Source organism: Pavona decussata, unplaced genomic scaffold, assembly GCF_977016875.1.
Source record: "Pavona decussata unplaced genomic scaffold, jaPavDecu1.1 SCAFFOLD_285, whole genome shotgun sequence".
Classification (NCBI taxonomy): Eukaryota; Metazoa; Cnidaria; class Anthozoa; order Scleractinia; family Agariciidae; genus Pavona; species Pavona decussata.
Genome location: NW_028145686.1, coordinates 285,001 through 308,400, shown reverse-complemented (window position 1 = coordinate 308,400; position 23,400 = coordinate 285,001). Strand labels below are relative to the sequence as shown.

Genomic DNA, 23,400 nt, shown 5'->3' with positions numbered 1-23,400 from the left:
GTTAGTTCTTTGCACTGAATGAAATGATTGCTATACGGTCCTTTATTCCTTTCGTACAAAGTCAGTACACAAGGTCCGTATAAAAATCAGTTATAAGTCAGGAAATAAGGATGATATATATTGACTAGATAATTGTAGACACAAGAATAATGAATCAAACGTTTAAATATATGTTTATTACACAATCAGCGTTATTGAATAATTTGGTGAAATTCTTGTGAATATCTATACATGTTTATTTATTTATTTATTTTTTAGTGATATTTTTTTTCTTTTCTGGGATATAGTCTTGTAAATTATTTTATTCTATTATTTGTATGCATATTTATTAATTGACTGTTATATTTAATATGTATACACTCCTAGTGTTGTGTAAACTGTTTAAGAAGAAAATCGTCGGTGTCCTTATACGTCAGTACATTTCGCCGACATTCGTGACCTAAATAGACCCATGACAGTCTTTGAGAATACGAAATTTCTAACAATTCTTCCGTTGAAAGCGATCTCCGTGGGTCACTCCTAGCGAGTTTGAAAAATTTGTTTTATGTTCTGCAACTTTAACGCTTTAATGGAACAATGAAGAACAATAGCAGATGTTTTTTAATCCCTTTGGGAGTTAGACTTCCGGAAAAAAGTCAAATTACTAAATTTGTAAAAAAAATTATTGAGCTACGAATTGTTATTTAGATCTCGCGGAAACGTCAATGATCCATTTTCGTAGAAAAATTAATTCAAAAGCCAGGTATTTAATTTAGTATAGGGTTTGGTGTACCTAGAATATGATCGGGGACGCTAGAGACACTCTTGAAGGTGCATAGTGACCTTGAGTTGGTCTTCACTCAAGTTCAGTACTGAAACAAATAACAAGAAACACGCATTAGCGTTCTTGTGTTAACCTCTGCAATATTATGACGACGTTGGAGAATTTGATGTCTTTATGCGCGTATTACACTGATCGACTTATCCCCTGGACTAGTGGACTAATCGACTTGTTGGTTCTCGGTTCTCTTTCTTTTTGTTTAAAGCAGATCATATTAAAAATTGCCTCTAGTTTCCATACATGCATCCATGGTATGCATATCTACTACCTCTCTACATCGATAGGTTCATAAGTTTCCTAGTTTAGACTAGCATGGTAGATTATGAAATACAATGCTAGCGCAATTTCCTCAAGTGGAATGTTTTGGTGTTTAAATACCTAAACTTACGGTGGACTGATACATACTTAAATATTTTTTTGTAGATATTATCAGCCGATGGAACTGGCTGGTGGGGTAAGATTGGTTGGTGGAGGAGACAATGCTGCAGGTGTCTTTGGGATGGAATTCTCTCAGCCTCCTTACCGTTGGGAAAGAGGCGCATTTCAAGCAAATATTGACTTCACCTTTAAAAAGAGCGTGTTTTTTGCAGATTTCCTTATCCTCTGCCTTGGGACTGGTATCACAACTTCTAACAGTAAAGCTACTAACATTACTCAGGTACATAACGCGTCGTCGTTTGTTTTAAATGTTTTCAAAAACCTACGATCAAAGACATCTTTCCGTACTACAGGAGAGTAATTGTCAGTTAGGTTTTATTTAAACAGACATTAACAAGTTACCATCATCTTGTACAGTGTAACAGATATCACCACAGAAAAGTAGTGCAAAGTAGCGGATTTTATCCCCAGCGTCAAAATTAACCACATTACTCACCCAGGGAACGACGGCACATGAGCACAATGAAACCGTTAGGATCTAGGGCCTGAACGTGAAATCAAACGTCGAACAAGACGACGACGACGATTTTATCCCCAGCGTCAGAATTAACCACATTACGTACCCAGGGAACGAAGGCACATGAGCACAATGAAACCGTTAGGATCTAGGGCCTGAACGTGAAATCAAACGTCGGACAAGACGACCCCATGCAAACGATATTAATGGTAATTTTTGTTTGTTTGTTTGTTTGTTTGATACAGACTACATTGTTTCAGACCAAGCTACTGGATGCTACCAATCCATCATCAATTTACATAAACACTACGTGTCACTCTCTCAACACGGATCTAACTAAGGCCCCTTCTTTCTTTGGTTCAGGGAGCGTTGCAGCCGTACTCAGAGATGTAAACGGTAAGAACAAAATTGGCATCATCAAAAACATACTTGATAACATTGATTTGTTCCGTGTAAAATGATTGATTTCTCGAGAAAGTATGGCTAATTTTTCTTTCCTTTAACTGGTGATTATCAGAGAAAAACAAGTACCGTCCGAAAAATGTCGATTTTGTTTGTTTTTTTCAAATTGTCACGCGTCAATGAACAGAGACGCGCAGTCTGCCGATCACATGCTCAATCGAAATCACATGCCCAATCGATAAACTGCACACGGCCTCAAGCAGAAGGTCAGTATTCTTTAACTGCCGCTTCATTGAGACGAAGCACTGACTTCTGTGAATGAATGTTGGGTTTCTCCGACCCGTTTACCAAAATAGATGGAGATGAACCAGGCTGTTTCGTGTAAAACTTGAGCCGGGATCACAAGTGTTAGCGATAACATTTTATTGCACAATTTCTTGTTGACATGATGGCTTCGCCGGTTAACGGACGTTTATAAATTGCCCTCGGAGATAAGCTGCTTCAGGTAGGAATTAAGTCATTTGTTGGCTTCACTAAACTAGTACACGGTTGTCGCAGATGAAAATATTTTGTTGTGAGACGGTGACTTTAGATGGTGGTCGAGAGCCGCTCGAACCGCTCAAACTAGTTTTTAGATTATAAAATCTGTTTTCTTTTCTCGTCACTGAAACGTAAGACTTTACAGAGACATTTATTCATCTTGTTTACTTCCATGCTTTCAAATTCTGTCTTTAACTCGTTTTGTGTGTGAAATCATTCTGTTAATAAAGAAAATCTTGCTCGAATTTAACTTAATTTCTTGTCTTCATTTTAAGTCATCGAGATCGACAACATGTAATTTACAAGGGTTTTTTATTACAATTAGCAAAATTTTCATCTCTTGCCTTACACGGTATCACCTCGGACTTAGCTGCATCTTTAGTGCCTTTCGGAATTGCATTTTCTTTCATCCTATTTACTTCTTTTTCAAAAATGTCAACAAATAGCTAAGTGGCCATTGTGAAAGTTAGTGTTCCCGTTAAAATCACCTCGCGCGAGGTGATTATAGCAGGATATGGCGCAATCCTCGACCAATTAGATCAACAGAATCTCTATAATCACCTGAGTAATTAAACTAATACCTCTTATCAACAGGAAATGGTAATTACATCCCCAAGGCGGGCGATACAGGATTAAATGTTGCCATTAGTCTTCAAACATCCAGGGACCAAAGAGGACGCACAAGGGAAACCTCGGCTCGTTACGCTACAGCGTGGCTGGATCATGGAGTCAACCCAACGGACAAGAGCTACGAATTTGCCATACTTGTCAACAAGCCTCTGTCAAATGCTCGGGTCAGTAATATTAAGGCAGACTTTACTACCAAATGTTAAGGTTTATAATTATGTGATTTTCTTGAGAAATTTGAAATTGTAAATCTTTGTTCGTTAGTTGTTTACACATTTCACCTTATTTATGACCAATTGGGTTCAGCTTTCTGTTTTGTACCTTTCATTAGCATTTAGTTGTTTTATATGTTCTTAGTTTTTTTTCGCATATTTTTTTAAAGTAAATTTTGTGATGTAAAAGCTGGCTTTTCGGCGTAGTCCATAAATAGCATTACAGCACACACTGTGCAGTTTTCCTTTGCTCAGTTCGCCGAAGTATTTGCAGTGTTTTTGCATTTAGAGACGTCACAATACAATTAGTTATTAGTTGCCCGTTTGTTCGTTGTTTTTATCATTCTGGTTTTAACTAAATGTTCTTTTATTTATTTATTCTAGTTAAAACTTCTTCATTATCATCTTTGTTTGTTCGCCTTTGCTTGGGATCGATTAAATGCTATGAAGTATTTAAGGTGTCTTTATAGAGCGTTTTCATTCACGTGACTACCGGCTATATTGGTTTACTGAAAGAATAGAAAATATTTGCATAAAAATAGAGTTTAATTCCCAGAGGTTTAGTTTGGGACACCAACATGGCCGCCATTTCTTTGTTTTGGGACACCAACATGGCCGCCGTGGCGTCATGTGAAAACACTCTATTATTGTCTAAATGGAGATTTTGGCAGTTACAGACATGTCCCGAGGTTTTCAATATCACTAGGCCTTACATCACGTTATCATTTCATTCCCTTTTAAACTAAGGGTTTTTTGTTTCTTTTATACTTTTCAACATAGGAACTGGCCACACAGCAACAGGGTACCAGTCCGGCCTACAAAGTACTTCATCAAGACAACATGGCTCACGTGGTGGAGATCCGAAACTGTCCCAGGACGGGGGAGACTCAGTACGGTTACGTGTTCTTTGACGAATCTGTCCTCACCCCTGGTCCAGTAATGCGAGTTAACAAGGTGAATGGTGGTACTAGTATACTTGTTCATCGAAAGAAGCGACCGTGTCGGGCACGGTTGGTCCAGACGCTACAGTCAAATTTAAAAAACTATCGTTTATACGTACGAATTTAAGCCATGATCATGTTCTCCCTTAATTAATAATTCAAAATTCAAAATTCTGTTTAATCGATTTTCAACTTGTGAAAGGAAATCTATTAACCAAACAATTAAAACTTTCAGTTTTTGTCTCCACACGCAATAGAAGTAATATGGAACTGCCAAGCATTATATGGGGTCCTACAAGCTACTTTGGCCTACCTTAGAACACTTTTTATCGCTTGCGCGCTGCTTACTTAGAAAGCCGGTACTTATGGTTATGCTCACAAGTTTGTTGGTGTCTTCTTACTTTTTTAAGTTTAATCATTTGTTTGGTTTTGTTCGATGATTGTGGAATTTGATTTTTTATTTTTGGAAGCAAACCTGAGTTCTGCTGGTTAATTAATTAATTAATTAATTAATTTTAAAGTCCTCATTTTCGTATTTTACAGGTTCCGTGTATTGTGATGGTGGAAGAGGTAGATAGTCAGAACTTGTATATTTCGGTGTCTTCTCCGGGCCTGAATTTTAACATTACTAGAGATATTCAACGTGGCCCCCAGGTAAACAGTCAAGAAAGGTTCTACTCAGTCAGTGTGGGAGTTGAAGTGCAGGTGAGGGACATATCTGTCTCATGAAATAATTGTTGTTTGTTTTGCTTAATGTTACATAAATGTAACGTTAACCAACATTGTAGCATTGGGAGGTATACTCGATAGAGCTAGCCTGTGGAACCTCCTTTTCATATAATTAACATTTGTTACTGAGTGGATTAGAAAAGTATTATTATTTTTATTGTTATTGTTATCGTTATTGTTACTGTTACTGTTACTTTTATTGTTATTTTTATTGTTACTGTTATTGTTACTGTTACTGTTACTGTTACTTTTATTATTATTATTATTATTATTATTATTATTATTATTATTATTATTAAATATTCGAAGCAAATTGTTTTTACAAGTTTAGAGTAGAAAAAAGGACTATTAAAGCCTATTTACAAATCATTTCGATTAAAAATAACTATTTTCAAGCACAATTTACTTGACAAAAAACAAAAGTCATAAAGCTACCATTATTTACAAGTTAAAAGTTGAAAGAAGAACTATTAAAGCCTATTTACAATTCATTTTGATTAAAAACCTATTTTCAAGCACAATTTTTGTCATAAAAAAATAATATCATGATCGTATTCTGGCCAAAAACGAAAAAATGGAAATAAAAATAAAGTTCTCAATATTATTATTATTATTATTATTATTATTATTATTATTATCTGTCGTGCCAGTGTTGGCTTTATTTTGTGCTACATATCTGTGCTCCTTACTTTGTGTTCCTTGGGTGCTTCCTTCCATGTTTGGTTGTTTGTTTCATTCGCGCTTCTTACCCTCCATGATCCTTAATGTTTGCTCGTTGTTTGTGTTGCTGATTTGTATTGTGATTATTTTCTTTCAATTTTGTGGTAGTTCTGGGCAAATGGTCTGATGTAATCAGTGCATGCATGTGTAGCTTAGTCGGAGAGTACTTGAATGGATGGCATTTCAGAGAGGATCTACATTTGCATTTAATTTGTTGCTAGCACACGCTGTGTTCAAATGTTCTGAATGTTTAACAATGCTTCGCATCAAAGATAGGCAATTATTAGTCACTTAACTGACATTATCCCTGAAAGCCTGAATACCCAAGCCTTTAGCTCTATTGTGACCTTAAAGTGACGGTTAAACTGTACCAGGTTTTCTTCAATGCCACTTTTATTAGTTTTAGTTGGGGAGGTGCCTTGAATGGGACTTCAGGTCCAGTTTGCACCTTGCCGTTTGATCTCCTTTCTTGTTCTAATTATGTTCCGAAGACCAATAAGGTTGTTGAAAAAAATGTGATTTATATTCTTCTTTCATAAACCATGTTTGTGTTGTTTATGCGTGATCCTTGTAAGTGTTCCTTATTTGTGTTAATTTGTTCCCATACTTGTGTTTCTTGTTTTACCATTCAGGTTTTTGTCAAAAATGCAGTCAACGTGGTTACTGGTGACGTCAGGGTGAATGGTGAAGTTGTCCAAAGCTCAGACAAAGCAAGTCACGTGGTGGTCAAGCCGAAGTCAGATGATGATACAGAGGGGTGTGTGATAAGATTTCTAAATCTGACCAAGGGATTCAGTAAAGAAGTTAAACTTACCCGAGGATCCGTAGAAGCTTAAGGAAGACAGAATTTCAGTAGCTTTAATTTGACAGGTAGGCAGCAGACCCCAGTTAACTCGATCTCAACAAAAGTACCTACTCTTCAGTTATAATTAATTCAAAACAACAAAATTTTGATCTTCACTGCATTACAACCAAACAATCACTACGGCTAATTAACCTTATTGAAGAGTAAGAATACAAAATACGATTAAAACGTTTCTTTCACCGAGAGCTTACAGTCTCGTGTATTCTTAAAATTTGACTTGTCAAGAATACTGTTTTCTCTTCTTTTCTCGTTTCAGAAAACGAAAATCATACGCTTCATATGTGATTAAAATATGATTGATTAGACAGTTTATATGATTGAACTTTGTCCTGATTATGTTTGATAACTCTATGCATCAACTGCGTTCTTCAACTATTTTCTTGGATATTTTAGTTAACGAGAGTCTGCTGGCCTCTGTCTTATTTTCTTTGCCGTCAATTTATTTGACTTTGTTTAAGCTTTAAGAATGCTTTTTCTTGTGTACTTTGCCAAATGGCATATCACGAGCATCATTGTATCTATGTTATGTTGTAGCTAAATAACTGGAGCAATAAAGATTGCATTGACAACAGTGATATAGCACAGTATTGTTAAACATTTAACCCATTTTCTCTTGAACCCCACTGTAAAAGGTTTGCTAGCGCTGCTTTAAAATTCGACTGTCCAGCCGGTCGGTTGGAGGTCAGTTTTTACTAGTGCCCTTGAAATGTTCAATGGCAAAGTATGAGGACCACAGTTAATTGGGCTCTTATTAACTTATCCTTAAAAAGATTTTTGTAAATTTTATAGGTGATTGCTCTTCAGTGACTCTTTCCGTGAGATTTCGTGTAGTTTCATTGATTTCCACAGATCCGAGAGAAAAAAAATTGTAGGTCGCGATCTTTTGTCTTTCGACTATGTCTCAAGACGGGTGCTCCTACAAGGAGGGTTACCCCTCCACGATGTAAAACAGACCCTTATTTTCCGAAAATCACTACGTTCGTGGTAAGAACTCTAGAACCTTTTTTTTTTAGGTAAAACCAAAAGCAAATAGCAATGAATCAAAAATCTATTCATGGTTTGCTTTTTACAAGATCTGCTGACATCTTCTTCGAAATGACCAAAAGCAGCTCTATAAAACGTTTTCGGCTCTGTTAAATTTCTTTCCTCCTCCTCCCTACATTAATAATTCAAATTGCACATCTTGTGCGTTATGGTGTTCCTGACACGTTTTTTTTGCGACAATCGGCCTCAGTATATCTCCCACGAGTTCTTGAACTTTGCGCTCCACTCTCCCAATGTTTGAAGCGCTGTCCGGTCAATCGGGGCCACCAAATACGTCAGTAGTGTATGATGAGCATCTAGGATGGCGCAACGGCGAAAGCGAAAGCTTACTATAGCAAAAATGCAAAAATGAAGTTCAGGGTTAGGTGCATTTCTGGACAAAAGTGGTCATTAGAACACAAGATGGGTTAGTTACAAGAAACAGAAACCACCTGAGGATTGCAAAACTCTTAGCATCGGATGGCCAGCAAGTTCTGGGACAACATACAACGAAGATTGGGAACCAACTAAGTAGCAGCCAGACCCGAAGACACCCCTGCAAAGGAGGAACCTGCTGAAGATTTCTAAGTCGAGCCCTCCTTTCCAATGGAAATGTCTCGTGGTGCTCGACCAATTTAAGTACCCGAGAGGCTAGATCTGTGATAGAGATAACGTTTGTCGGGGGACTCTTAAGTGTAAATGTATTGAACAATCATGTTGACTCTTGATGGACTACTTGACGTACCCATGTTCGCCTGCACCGTTACAAGTGTTACTTTTTTTTATTATTTATTAATTTTTTTTTAATTTTTTATTTATTTATTTATTTATTCATTTATTTATTTATTTATTTATTTCTATACAAAACATATTCCCTTAACAGTTTACTTTGACGGGGAGGATGTTAATAGAAGTGATGAGCGTGAGGGTAATCTTTAATGAGGAATGCCAACGTCACAAAAGTTGTTTACAGAAGGGTCCTCTAGAAAATTACCAAGAACAAATAGAAACCTAATCATAGAAACAAGACAGAAAAAAATATATACACAAAAGTAAAAGAAGAACTAAAAGGATCATAAAACGGCTTTTGACAGTCCACGTTTAAAGGCAGACAGTGACTCTGCTTCCCTTATCGCGGGATCTAATCTGTTCCAGATTTCTGAGCTAAAGTTAATTGACGACCAGTGACCCCATTTTCTATTGGCAGTGGATTTGCGGATATTATTTTAGGGCTGGTATAATAACCGTGAAAATCGCCATTAAGTAAGATTGGAACCGTGTGGCAAAAATAGTTAGTAAGTAACTTATATAACATGTATAAGAAAACAGCATAGTCTGCGTTTACGTAGTGAAAGGATCAGCGGTATTCCACGCATGCCTGTAGTTTGTATTTAGGGAAGCATAGCCGATTGCTTGTAATAATTAAAAGCGTTGCGTTGATTTGCGCTGTTTACTTTCCCAACAGTCCATGAAAGAATTTTACGAACTAATTTTGAGAGATATTGGTAAGTTGCATCGATCGATCGATCGATCAAAGCTCGAATCTCCCATTATTGCCTTTAAAACGATAACGGTTTTCCTTTTGAAATCGTTCGAGGCTAAAGGAAGAACGCCAAGGATAAAGACGTCTCTATGCATCCAAAATTGATTGACTTCAAGGCAACAGAACAAGTGAAGTTTATTTACCTTAGTTTACATGAAGTAGTTACCAGAATAAGACGATTATATCGAGTAAAATTCCACCCAGTAGAAGGTAAAATTTTGTTACAATTGACTTCCTTGCCATTTCAAACTAAAAGCCGTCGTTTAAAGCACGCCATGTTTTTAAATTTCTTTGCATGTGAAAGTTTGCTAAGTCGCAAGCATCTTATATCGCGGATTCTCCAAATCAGATAACGTGCAGTTAACGTTAAAAGTTTAAAATCCTGCAAAAAAGGCGCCCTTTCTTTTAGTCTTTTCTGTTTTTATCAACTTAGGATTTACTATCTGTAAAAAACTTTTAAAAAAGTTTCAAATTCTAGGTTCTTTTACTTTGAAATCAGGTCAGGATTCAAATAATTTTTAGAACCAATGCGCATCTGCTTGATCCTTTGACAACTAAGGGGCTAACCACCGACCGGTTAGCTCAGTTGGGAGAGCGCTGGACTATCGTGTGGGAGGTCGCGGGTTCAAACCCCGGCTCAGGGGTCTCAGGGTCAGGGTCTAATGACATCTGCAAATGGTTAAACTACTCTTCTCGGACAAGGACGATAAACCGCATGTCCCATCTCACAACACTTTCAATCTGTGGGACGTTAACTCAGAACTCATACACTGTTGGAAAAGAGTAGGGGACATGATCGTAGGTGTGGTGGTCTATCTCTATCTCTGATTTCATCTGTCTTTCACGTTCATGCATGGGTTAGGTGGGTGGGTGAGATCAAAACATGGACTCATAGCGACAGAAGAATTGTAAACCGCCATGAGACTATGTGATATGTGCGGTCAGTATAAATAAATTATCATTACTACTACGTTTGTCATAAAACATCACATTCTCGGTGCTTCGTGTTTTAAATAAAGTTTTTTTTTTTATAGTTACGAGCTCCAGATTAGTTCCTCGGATTTAATTACGCAGAGATTTGTTCAACAGGGTCAGCTGCAGGGTGTTTGGTTGCATGAATGTTTTGTCACAAAATATTTGACGTCCTACAAAGTTCTACAGCCAATTGATTCTCTGCAGGTTGTGGTTAAATTTTGACCCCTGTAACTTTGACCGCATGCTCCTGTTTCTCATCAGAGATGATGAAATAGCCATATAGAAATTCATGAAAAAAGTTTGGCGCAAAAAAAAGGTTAGGGGTTTAATAATTGCATTCTCTCAGAAGAGGGAAGAAATTCTATCATATTCCTTTACCTGAAATCTCAATAATGGTGCCGCGTGTCAAAAAAGGTATTTTTTTTTGTTGGTAAGTATGTAGTCCATTATGAAGGCGAATCAATTCGTGCTCTAACTACTGCTGCAGTTCAGGATACGTTGTATTTGCTCTTATTTTTGTTCCACATTTGTGATAAAATCAATCTCATAACCTCCCACAGGTTGTGGTTACATTTTGACCTCTGTAACTTTGACCGCATGATGTGGAATGATGTAGAAATTCTGAAACAAAATTTTTAGCCAAAAAGGGTTCGGTGATTTAATTATTGCATATTTTCGGCAGACGTTTATGAGGGAGGGAATTCTATCACGATCCTTTACTTTTAATCTTACGAATGGACGCTCAAGCAATACATGAACAGACAGTGTAAAGGCAATGATGCTGTGGTTATATCTATGTGGTACCTTTAACTGCTTAGTTCCCTTTTTCACGTGTCGAAGTCAATCAACCAACCCGTATTTAAACACTGTGGTAACTAATTTCTTCACTCTTTCAAAGTGGTAATTTTTCCCGTAACAAAGCTTTTGTTCAAAGATTTTTTATTTCTTGTTTAGTGTAGTCAAAGAAGTTTTGTTTCGTTGTTCCTTTTGTTTCCATCGGCAGGTAATTCTCTTTGACGCTTGTGGCAAAATAAATACATCCTGTTGTAGAAAATCACGAGAATTGTCAACATTCTCCTTTTCAATTTTGAGAAAAAGTTAATTAACTGCATGTTTCGATGATTTTGACTATAAAGCGTTTGATTCAATTCCGCCAATATTTTTCCAAACTGTGTTATAAAGGTACCGTGTATCATGTTCTGCACAGACGAACACATTTGAGTGTACATTTTAGATTGCCTCAGGCAGTTATTGTAAGGAAACAGGCCAGGAAAATATTGTGAGGTAATCCTCGTATTTGTTTGTGGCCCGTTTTAGTGGGCGGAGAGCTTATTTGCCATGACATTAAACTTTGGGAAATAGGTCTCTGTTTTCGATACAAATGGCAGGCTTAAATTGCAGAAAGGAGAAGCCGCAAACTTGGATTAATGGGACTTTTATGACATATCTGTTTTACATGATCTTATTCAAAACAGCAAAAGTTTGAATACATCGCAAGCAGACGGTTAAATTTGAATCTACCGATACTTTAAGGATTATTGCATACAACACAACATAAAGAGTAGCTAACGTAAGGTAAATGCACCATGAGGTTGAATGCGCCAATGAACATCGAACGCTTTCAAATCTTTGATCTCGTCAAACTCAACTTGAAATAAGGAAAATTTGTCTCAATAATTTTTCTAAATCGAAACTCAATCTGTTTGATAAGTGGCTTAACACTGAATCGATAACAAATGTTTACGACGAAAAATTAAGCTCTTATGGACAAGCCATAAACCTTTTAGGTTGGGTAAACAGTTTTAGATCGATTCAATTCATTTAAAAACTGTTGAACTTAGTTGTTATTATGGAAATGGTGTTAGCGAAAATAAGAATTTCTTTCATAAAGGAAAATTCGAGTTTATTGTGACAATAACTCCCTCAAAATTGAGGAGACTTGTGTCCCTGCATTTCTCTGATTTCTGCTTTTCAAACCTAACTCTACTCCTTGTCCAACGTAAATAACGACCATTCAAATCAAAGCTCTCAAGAAGGAAGTCCATGCTGTGTTCTCCGTAATGTTGCTTCCGGTCAAATTCAAAGTCAAATTAAAATGTAGGGACAGTTTGAAAGGAGGAAAGAATGTCGACAGCAGAAACATGAATTGCAAGAAATTATGCTACAGAAGACCGTTTTTGCCTGAGTTTATTCATTTTAAAGCTCAATAAAAATATAATAGGTCTATAACAACATCTCTTTTAACTAGACTTGCTTCCATCAATCTGAGACTCCTATACAGCAAAATTATATAATTTTCCTTGAAACCGTACGTCATTTTCTTTTTTCATTGATTCTTTTAGCGGTTAGCTTTAGAATTGTTTTGTTTTACATCTTTTATTAAGAAGATTTTCTTTCATATATATTTTTAGCACTGTACCGGTTATATTGTTCTTCAGTTTTCTAAATGAGTGCAGCAACCGAACTAGCAGATAATGGTAAACTTGCCAAAAACAGAAGGCAAACCCACACATTCTTTTCTTTTTTGTGTGAAACTGTTAATTATTCAAACAGCAAACACGGACTTGAGACCAGTGGTCGGGTGTGTGGGCGAGTGTAATACAATATTAAGCAAAGCCCTTGTAAATCCCACTGGCATACAAATCATCACTGTTAAATCATTCCATAGCATAACTAAGCAATTTTTGCAGAAATTAAGATTAAAGTTATATTGTAAGACGATCTAAATAAGACTCGCTTCGTGTCAACCTCACAAAATTGAAAGATAAAATTAGTACTAAGGGTTTGGTTTTTTGTTTTATTCATTTTATGAGACACTGTTTTAGCCTGTTTTGCTTTTTACGGGTGGTCAGTAACCTGAAAACTGAATTCTCTTCCGCAAAGTTAATGAAGTCTTCTGATTGGTTCTAGACTGCAGGTTATATGACAATTTTCTTTTTCAGTTGAAAGTTCAGTAAAAAATGAATAAGCCCTTGCATCGCTTTACAAAAGTTGTTTGATCTAAATGAAATGCATTCTTCTCAATTGATGAAACTAAATCTTATTGGTTACGCGTTAAGAGTTCATTAAACATTCTCTCACGCGGAAACCGGAAACCTTCTTTGGCAAATTTGTTTCTATAAGTACGATCGCAGTGGTTTTTTAGTCACTTACATTGCGTGTTCAGTGCTTTCCGAAGAACACAGCGGGCATATCAAGAAGTTTGAATGAACAAAATTGAGGTAAGACCCTCTAAACATTTTGCGCATTTAAAGTATCAACTTCGGACAAATCTCTCTAAATCATGATGTTGATTTCTATCTGCTAGAGCAATTAAAAAAGGCGCAGATGCAAACTGGCACACCCATCATTTGGCAATGAACTCGGTCTGTCCGTCACACCAGGGTATTAGGGCATATTTCTTTATTGAATTGGTTTTAAAACTGAATTAATCCATATCAAAACATAATGGTTAAAGACAGTTGAGCCAAAAAGGCCACCAGAAAGGAGGAATATATAATACATTAAAGAAAACATTGGATTTTGTGGGAATAGGATTGGTAAAGGGGTTACTTTCACGATCCTTTTTAGCAGGTATAAAAATGCCAGGAGAAAACATTTGTTTCGTAACAAAACTGATGTGTTATGGATTTTCTGTTGCTTGGATCATTAAAGCTTTTTAAAACAGTCGATCGAGCAGTGCCTGATGGTATTTCTGGTTAACAGTTCCTCTAAATACTGTAAGTATTTGGAGTATCGAACTTCCAGCCATGTACATGCCGAGACACTTTATCTCGTCGCGTTGATTATCATAGGTAACTTGACAACTGAATTCTTCATCAGTTGATAAAGTTGCCATGACGGTGGCAGCTGACTAATTATTTTAATTCAATCGAGGGACAATCAAAACAAAGGAAGGAACACTCCTAGGAAACCGTCGAGTTTATTCAATATATAAAGGAAAATGAAAACTACCAGTAAGCAGTCAAAATTGTGCGATCTACACTCAGTTTCAGTGACTACATCGTAGGAGAAAACCATTATTTTATTTTATTTTATTAAATAAAAAATAAATAAATGCTTTGTTTATAGTGGAAATGCCCTTAGCTACCCTAAGCTAGTTTACAGGCATTCCACTCAGAAATAACGGGAGACAAATAATAATCAAATCGAACACAACATGTTAAAAATCCCAACTGGCAGGAGGCAAACCAGCTGACTATTTACAAGCGTGGCCGAGGCGGGACTTGAATCCGGGACCTCCGGATTTCAAGTCCGGCGCCCTTACCACTGAGCCACCCCGCCTCCTTTTTTGCAGTTTTCTACGAGTGCTTAATAGATAAACCCCATACAACCTAAAATTCTTTTGAGTTGGTCAACACGAAAGGTTCATGCTCAAGGCGTCAACTTTTGAATCTCTTTACAGTGATCAGTGAAATGTTACTTTGCTTTATACCTTCGCCAGAGGCGTCAACGGGCTATTTGCATTTGCAATTGCTGGTGTTCAATAACTGAGAGAATGAATTTAAACATATTAGAAACCTCGGTGCCTTTTAAACGAATTAAACAGTCTTTTACTTCACGTTGGAGCTAACACTCCCATTTTTTTGTTTCTGGTAATAAAAGACTCACCATAGATCCAAAGACTTCCTTTTTCACTTCCAAATGATCTATGATCTATTATTCCATGCAGAGTGAGAATAGAGAATTTTCTACAATATATTTTTGCTCCTATGATGATGTTGAGTCCCAGTTTTTGAAATGTTCCTAGTATGTATCTTCTTCAAAACAGTTGACGTTGGTTTATTCGTTAAGATAAGGGGGTTTTCATCTGGAGCTGGTAGCTTTGTTGGATATAAATTGATAAAGCAAACACTCCCTATGTTTTTAATCAAACATTTACAAATCCCGAAACGTTTCCTCCAGTGTATGCACGGTCAGAGAAAAATGAAAAAAAAAATCTCGATAAATTTGGTCACATTGCGTTTCGTTCTGATGGTTTTAGGAACTTCAACAGACCTTTAGAATCGTTCCTTTTTTGCTTTCCTTTTTTGTTTCTTGTTTCTTTTGCTTAAGTTTACCAAGATTGTCGAAGCTAACACCTCAAAACTGAAATAAGAATAACAAACGACTAAATCTTATGTTTCAGGTTGAATGGCAGCTTTGTGGCATCCTCTCTTCTTAATTTTTTTGTTGGTGGCAGCAATTCATGCACAGAGCCGAACAGGTATTACTATATATAGCGGCCAGTTTCCAGGCAATCCCGTAGTATGCCGTAGTCGACTTCCAAGTTTTCCAAGTTCGGAAGTATCCAAGGCATTTATAATTTAGTCAATTGAATACTAAGACCCTCTGAGTATTTTTAAACACTCAAAATCGGCTTAAAGCCGATTTAAACGTGGAAAGGAAGGTTTTGGTAGTTGTTTATATAAGGTCGATCGACTGCGGATTTTCTCTCTGGACCTGTCTGTTCTTGAAACTGATTGCCGGCACTGGCATTTGCTGCCTTTTCACGTTACATTTACCATAAATTAACACCTGTGTACAACGAGATTGTAATGAACGATTGACAACCGTTGATTATGGAAAATTTAGTAACAGATGGCAACATTTGGCGACTTCCTTGTGAGTATAAAATATGTCGATCAGTTCAAAAAAAAAGAGCTGTAAAAAAAACAACCCCCCCCCCCCCCCACCCCCTCAAAACAAGAAACACTAACGATGTATAGTATCTGCCATTTGTAGGCTCTTGCCATTTGATAATAAGTATAAACTCTTGCATGTCTAACCTCAGGACTCAGGATGCAGTGATTTTGGGAAGGAGATTGGGGGGGGGGGGGGGGGGGGTTGGATTTTTAAAAAAAAATTGCGTTCCTGTGAAAAAATCATGGGTACGCCCCCTGAAAATGGACAAAAATTTGACCTTAGCAGAGTCGATAATTTTGTTATAGACATGATGATCCTTTCCCTATTTAAATCTGTTCTCGTGTTTTTCTTTTGCAGTCTATACATTTGAGGATGCTACTCACTTGACTGCCTTCAGTGCAATGCCACCAACATCATTGGCGCTTTCAACGACTCGGTTTAAAGACGGAGCAAACTCCATGAAATGGACTTGGGCGAGTGGTGATGAGATCACGCATTCAATTTCTGTATGTTTCGCAAAAAAGTTCATCAGTTATTCCGAGCAATTACAGTAGACGCTTAGGTTTTCTTTTAGGAGATATTCAGCGGTGGCTTAAGATATAATCACGACGTCTTGAATAACGGATATGTCGAGGCATATGCAATCATAAACAGAAACTCATTTCCCTGGAATACTGTCGGCAGTAATTTGCTACTGGCTACAAGGAGCTATGCCCTCTTGAAAAAATTTTTGTCCATATAATATGACAAGAAGTTTTCTTTCGAAATCAAAACTTTTTAAAAACAGATTCTACATTTTGCTTTCTGTGCCGGTAAAAAGAAATAGCTTCCATATCATCTGTTTGCATTTCCAGTACCATTCTCTTTCGTTTAAGTTTTGTAGGGTGATAGACGTTTCTTTTTTTCACATTTTATTTCCAAAAGAGCCATTTATAGTTATAAGTACAATACTATCAATAAAAATAAAGATTAACTTGTTTTCAGTAACACCTACGTAACAATAGAAATTACCTACATGTAATTATCATTTCTTAGGCCCAACGAGCTCTCTAGTATCAATACACTTTTGCCATTTAGTCTAAATTTTTCTCCTATTATTCTTTACCGCTATGCATATTTCTGTTCTGTATTTTACGTCAACCATTCCTATAAGAGTTTCAATGTTGGGGATTATCCTACGTTTCCGCGATGTCCAAATATGAAATTTTGCGAGAATAAAAAAATTGTTCAGTAAGTCGCCATCCTCAGCTAACTTACCAACAAAAACATCTTTAACGGTGAACTCTTCACGTTGACCTGAGAGCGTAAACCAGAAATTCTCAAAATATTTCCAAAAAAAAATTAGAAAAGGAACATTCGTAAAATAGGTGATGAACCGTTTCTGATAGATGTTACCCAATGTATGTCCGAATACAGACAAACCAAATCCTAACTCTAACTCCAGCTACTATCCAAATCTTAAGAGGTTTCTCGTACCTTATTCCAAAGAATCTAGCATTTTACCGTTTGAATTGATCTCGACATGGAATTTTTGAATGGCCCACTGAATTTGTTGCGGGTATAGGTTGATTGCATGTGACGTCATGGCGGCCATGTTGGTGGTATGGAACAATAAGTTTTCTCCTCTGGGAGTTACCTTTGTGAGCAAATTTCTTTTATTTTTATCACCAACATGGCGGCAATGCAATCCACCTGTTGGGGACTGCTTGAGCTATCTGCTTTGCCGGGATACTGTAACTGAGATTTGCAGTCGTAGGGATGAGAACATTGTTGAACAATTTAATATTGTGATTGCCGTCGTTTCTCACTAAGGCTAGCTGTTCTTCTTTATCCGTCAATCAGATTTTCTTACATTTGTTGTTGTTGTTGGTTTGTTAGCCGACGATAAGTGTACCAGAGGTTAGAAGAGGCGGAATCAAACTGTGGCTTTACAACACTCATCCACGCTCTGGAGAGAATCTAGCGGTGTCCTTTCATGACTCAATGAGAACCATATCAGAGTTCAATATCAGCCTTGCCTTCAAGGTATTATATATATAGTTGCTTCATATTGAGCTATCAGGCTGGAAACTCGTATTTCTGGAGTAAAATGAAAAATCAGTTGAAAATTATTGAGATTCTTTATTAATTTATACACGTAAAAGCAAATATCGAATCACTATAGGTAGGGAAAAGCTATAAAGGAAAACGACCAAAATATATCTATCAACAAACATTACGCCTGATATAGAGAAATGAGAAACCCAAGAAGTATGAAAGTCTTGTTCCGAAGTGAGGCGGAGCTGAAGAGGAATTCTTTGCACACGAAGGTGGATGACATGTTTTCCACGCGGAAATTCCAGTCCATGGCCATGGCTGTTTGGCATGCCCATTAGCTAACAGAAATGGTTTAGGTCCAAGGCCAAGTGCTGCTTTACAATTGCTTATGTCGGACCTGTGTGATATGTGTATAATATTCACCTTACTACGCCATACTGTCGAATGTACATTCTTTTTTTATAAGAACCTTTTTTCTAAGAACATTACCCAGGCTGAGAGTCAGTTAAGAACATTTTTATTACGACCAAATGTTTTTAAAATGAGCAGTATAAATTCGGATAAAAAAGGTTAAATTTCAGTCTATAATGTCCAATTAACCCAAACTGAATAGGTGTCACGTCTGCATAGATTTATTCAAATACTATAACAGATAACTAAGAACATCTTAAGAACTTTTCAGGCTCAAATTGTCAAAAAAATAAGAATGGTCAGCTTCAGCTCCTAAATTAGACGTTCTTATATAAAAAAAAGAATATACTGTGTCATTAGCATGCATTCAAACCAATGATAATTACAAATGTCATGTACTTTTTTCGTGTTTTTATCGTATTTTTAGGGATGGCGCGCAGTTTGGGTTAGTTACGATGAAGGTCTAACGAATGGCCGCGATGAAATAACGTCGATGAAAATAACCGCACCCACAACTACTGCAACAACCCATCCTTTGTACTTTGACCTCCTGCGCTTGGACGACAACTTGGACAGACAGTCGCGCGACGAGATTGTGCCAACACTTGATGACACAATGTACGATTCAAATAATTTCTGGCAGCAAACTTACCGCTGGAGCCAGGTATATTCGTGAATTTAATATTCATTTAATATTCGTTGCAACTGACGTGTTTTAACTAACAACCAACAACACATCACAGGTCTAAGGACTATATTTTTCAGGCTACGGCTTACGTTCATTTCCTAGATTATGCATATCTTTTGCAAAATATGGGGAGAGAAGAGTCCTTTAGAGCGGGAAACAAATCTCTGAGGAGTAATAAGGTTACATTCTCCCAAACGCTCTCACATTACGCAGCAAAATTGGATACAACTTTTTACAAATGTTTTGCTTTGAATAGTCAAGTTTTCAGAAGTCAATCCGTCAACCAGGCAAGTTCCTTGCATTTCTGTTGTAGCAAGAAAGGTTGGACTCCCTTCTGGAAAGATTTTATTCCGTGCATTCCACTTCGTCATTGGATAATTTAGGTAAGGAACTGATTATCTTTGTTTCTTGTGTGGTATCTTTCCCTAGGCCACTCCCACAGCAATACCTCCCGGCACTACCCCCAGTGCGGACAAGTTGGCGGACTTGACATTAATTGAGAAAAGATTGGACAACTGGTTCTTGAAGCAGTCACAGAGTTCAAACCAGTTTACCGGCAACGTAATGGAAAGATGGATGTCTCTTCAGGGTGACATAACCTATGCATTCACTAACTTGGCGTCACTGAACATTGCAAAAAGCGTTGATGGTGTCATTACAGGTAAACATTTATTACTTTATTTATATCTTTGGGTCACTTTACCCGTAAATTTGTGTACATCCACATGACTATGAAATATTTACATGCAGTACCTCAGAAAACTTAAAAAAAAGATTTCGATTCAGTAAGTAAAAATACAAGGCGATTCAAGCAAACAGATACGTATAGCTATAATGATTTTTTCTCGTTCAAAGATTTGAAATAAAGATAAAACGTGGTGAATCTATCCATTGACGCTTTAATGAAGTGTATTCATTATGAAGCACTAACTCATAAATCTGTTAAATGAAGGCTAAAAATTTGGTTTCCGCTGTACAGAAGTGCGCGAAACTAACGGCAGTTGGTAGGAATTGATTCATAGATATACATGGTTTTCGATATTGCTCTTTAAGGCCCGTTTAAACGGTTTCAACATTTTTCCAACGTTCCCAGTATAATCTGATTTTCCTTTTCCCTTTTCATCTCTTTTCTATGTAATATTAATGATAATAAAAAATTACGTAAAATTTACTTTAATTTTGATGCATAGCCTTATCTAAATCTGCGTTATTATGTAAAGTTGTTTTTTCTGTTTTCCAGCGTGTTTGTAACTTACTGTAATTTTTTTTCCCATTATGTTCTCGTGCTCGTCTTGTCCCGCCTCGACTAGCTTTGTGGCTATTTGCGGGACAAGCCCCTTATGTAATCTGAATTTATTGCAAATATTGAATTCATGCAACATAAGACTAACGGTTAAAACCAATAAATTTCTTCAATATATGCTGAAATGGGAAGCAAATGTAAAAGATTGTCGGTTGATCTGATTCATCCCGTTGAAAATTACCAGACTTGAATCTGTGCAAACCATGTGTTTAGGTTTCCAAACTAAGAAGAGGTGTAAAGTGTAACGCTGTATATTATGTGTCTGCAATTCTGGATTGAAGCTAGCCTGTGTGGCAGGCGCATGGAAAATATATAGGGCGCGAAAAGAGCGTGGAGTGCGTGGGACTTAGACACGCGAGGGCGAAAGGAGCGCCTGCCCGAGAGTCTCCCTGCCACGCGCACCCTATATTTTTCATGCGCCTTCCACGCAGGCTAGATTGAAGCCAATACTAAAACAACGATCACAGTTGCTTTGTCGATATCTATTCATGAAATCCTAAAGAAGATAATGAACGATTGACACATTTTTACCTGATTTTCAATAAAATAAAATTCTGATAAGCTTTTTGTGATTTATCAATCGTCAAGGTACCCCTCTGTACTCTGACGATTCTCAATTTGACGACAAAAAGTTTGGCTTCGTTATGGAAAAGGTGCTACTTCCAATAGCTTTGGATTATCACGTAAGATCACGTGACAATGAAGTGAGCGCAGTAGCTGCTGCAGAGTTGACAAATTTGAACGGAGACACTGACCCTTTTAATGAAGCTGTGCAGGTATGAGAGACCACAAATGCGTCGAACAGTTGAGGCCAAAAAATCCGACAATTTCATTCTGATGTTATACTGTTCTTTTTCCGCTCGTTTTCCTTCTAGTATTTCAAATGATTCTTTTGTCTGAGTTTTATTGTCCTACAAAATTCTTTGTTAGTATTTTTTAGTGGTAGTTTCATGTTAAGTTTAATTTTCTCATTTACAGATAACTTTTCCACTTCCCTTTCTTGTTCTTTCATTAAAAAGAATTATCGGAATATAATAATACCTTTTAATAACTTTAGAGGTAATATCTGGTTTGCTCCTTCTATACTTCGGTAAAGGACTCCAAATCACAAACTCTCTAAAACTTCAGTTTTCAGTTACGATAAGTCAGCATTGCAACCATATTACTTTGATTTGGATACTTTGCGTGAGGTTCGCATCTGCCTCATCTGTTTGAGTAGCACATTTTTATTTCTGACTGACGAGAGTACTTATCGGAACATTAACTCATCCATTACTTTTATGTCTAGTTTTAGTTGCTGTTTTTTTTTTTATAGGGAACTTTTTATGATCTTTATTATATAGACAGAAGTGTTTTACTGGAAATGACACCATTCGTAAAATTCATACGAAACTACATCTCGGACCCGAGTGGCATATTTTCCATATCCTCACTAGTGAGGATATCGATGACATCATTTCCCGCTTTTTCACGGTTGTTTGTGCAAACAGTCGGTGGAAAATGGCGAGTGATAGATTTGTCTATATAATAAAAAGAAAATTACCCGGTGGCTTGAAGATATGAATTTATTTTCTCCTGTTAAAAACAATATTTTACCACTCGAAAATAAAATTTATGCGGCCGTGTAATATCCTCTATGTATCAACCGTCCTTTTGTTTTGAATATCATCTGTCTAACAAAATTAAGTAAACAAATAGAATAAAGAATGAAGAAATCAAAATTTTTGTCTTTCCCAAACCTAAAACCCTTCGTCAAGCAAACGCAAACTTACGTTCGACAATCAATCAAAAACTACTCTAATCAGTATGAATGTGTTTTTCAGAGAATAGCAGGTAGTAACTCAGAATTACAAACGATATTCACTGACGCCCTTGGTTCAATGACACCATACACCGAGATGAAAGTCACGGAGGCCATCAACACACTTAATACCAAGCGAAAGGAAAAACTGTTGCTTCTTCTTGAGTATATTGAAGATCAAGGTTAGTTTCCTATTTTTACGGGAGAGAATTGGAAAACTTATAAACTCTGCAATATGTCCTCAGGTAAAGAACTTTAGCCTAAACTTAAGCCCTTTTATCGGTCGCCCTGCCCTGAATGACGTCGTGATCAATTACCGCTAATCCAACCAGACTGAGTGACGAAAAAGACGTATAAGTTATTCCAAAACACAATTGCACAGTGAGAAATATGGCTCTTTCGCAGAGAAGAAAGATGTACGTGGAAAAGGAGTTAAGCTCCCTGTTAATTTACGCGTCTCTAGAATCAGTCCTGCCGTATTTGATCACTGAACTGATAATACTGCTTGCGCTGGTCAACGACGCTGAATTTTGCATGGAATCGAGCTTGTAGCTTGCCTACAATTCTGTCTTCACTCAGATACATGGAACAAATGCTGACAATTTTTACAAACCAAAAAACTTGGTTTGGCTTCTTTGAATAATATTTCTGTGGCTGGAGTTACAAACCGTTCACCAATTTAAGAATTCAACGATTCGTTTTTGTCCAGTTATCCTTCAATAATAAGAAATTTCGAGGAGTAGGACAGAAAGAAACAAACAAATGAACAAAGTAAAATAGACGGAAAGAAAGCTGTGCGAGCACGTTATCCCAGTGTTAACAAAACTTCGTTGGCTACATGAAGAAGACAGTTTTCTGTTACTTAGGGGATTCTGCTGGAGTATTAAAATGTTTAAATAACTTGGCAGCTTAATTTCTAACAAATAAACTAGATGCAGTAATCTACAGCTTGGCGTTCGCGGTACTTTACTTCTCTACAGTCGTTCTCTTATCCTGCTGTAAAGACCTCAGTGCAACACTCTTGGAGACCAAACTAAGAATTCGAGGAACGTCAAAAAGCTTTAGATAAATGCAAATTGGCGATTAGCATTCCTGGCTACACTGTCTATACCATAATGCTAAGGATGGCCTTATTTGGCACTCCTCCTCCTTTCCCACTGTTGTCTCAGTGCATTCTCATAATTGGAGAGACCTTGCCTCCAGCGCTTCTGTCCACTACTGCAAGTATTTCCCACGTTTCTGT

General features: G+C 37.0%; 2 protein-coding genes and 1 non-coding gene across 8 annotated transcripts in view; 2 read left to right on the top strand and 1 right to left on the bottom strand.

Annotated features, from left to right (window-relative positions):
* The window catches only part of LOC146455141 (uncharacterized), a 61,563-nt gene extending 54,569 nt beyond the window's left edge, over positions 1-6,994 (top strand). The window contains exons 17-18 of the mRNA XM_085094588.1: positions 4,981-5,142; positions 6,519-6,994. Coding sequence (XP_084950714.1) covers positions 4,981-5,142; positions 6,519-6,722 — 366 coding nt within the window. The 3' untranslated portion in view covers positions 6,723-6,994. The remainder of the gene's footprint in view (positions 1-4,980; positions 5,143-6,518) is intronic.
* The window catches only part of LOC146455139 (uncharacterized), a 93,261-nt gene that overhangs the window by 54,521 nt on the left and 15,340 nt on the right, over positions 1-23,400 (top strand). The window contains exons 1-9 of one of the 6 annotated variants that reach the window (XM_085094582.1): positions 13,353-13,513; positions 13,600-13,657; positions 15,421-15,498; positions 16,275-16,423; positions 17,796-17,942; positions 18,793-19,029; positions 19,483-19,714; positions 20,945-21,132; positions 22,180-22,339. In XM_085094582.1, the coding sequence (XP_084950708.1) occupies positions 15,426-15,498; positions 16,275-16,423; positions 17,796-17,942; positions 18,793-19,029; positions 19,483-19,714; positions 20,945-21,132; positions 22,180-22,339 (1,186 nt within the window). In that variant the 5' untranslated portion in view covers positions 13,353-13,513; positions 13,600-13,657; positions 15,421-15,425. Of the gene's footprint in view, positions 1-13,351; positions 13,514-13,599; positions 13,677-14,066; positions 14,087-15,420; positions 15,499-16,274; positions 16,424-17,795; positions 17,943-18,792; positions 19,030-19,482; positions 19,715-20,944; positions 21,133-22,179; positions 22,340-23,400 lie in introns of those variants that run through there. The other 5 variants (XM_085094581.1, XM_085094586.1, XM_085094580.1 and 2 more) reach the window with 5 other exon arrangements.
* On the bottom strand, positions 14,504-14,576 carry Trnas-uga (transfer RNA serine (anticodon UGA)). The gene has a single exon. It is a non-coding gene; the product is annotated as a tRNA-Ser (tRNA).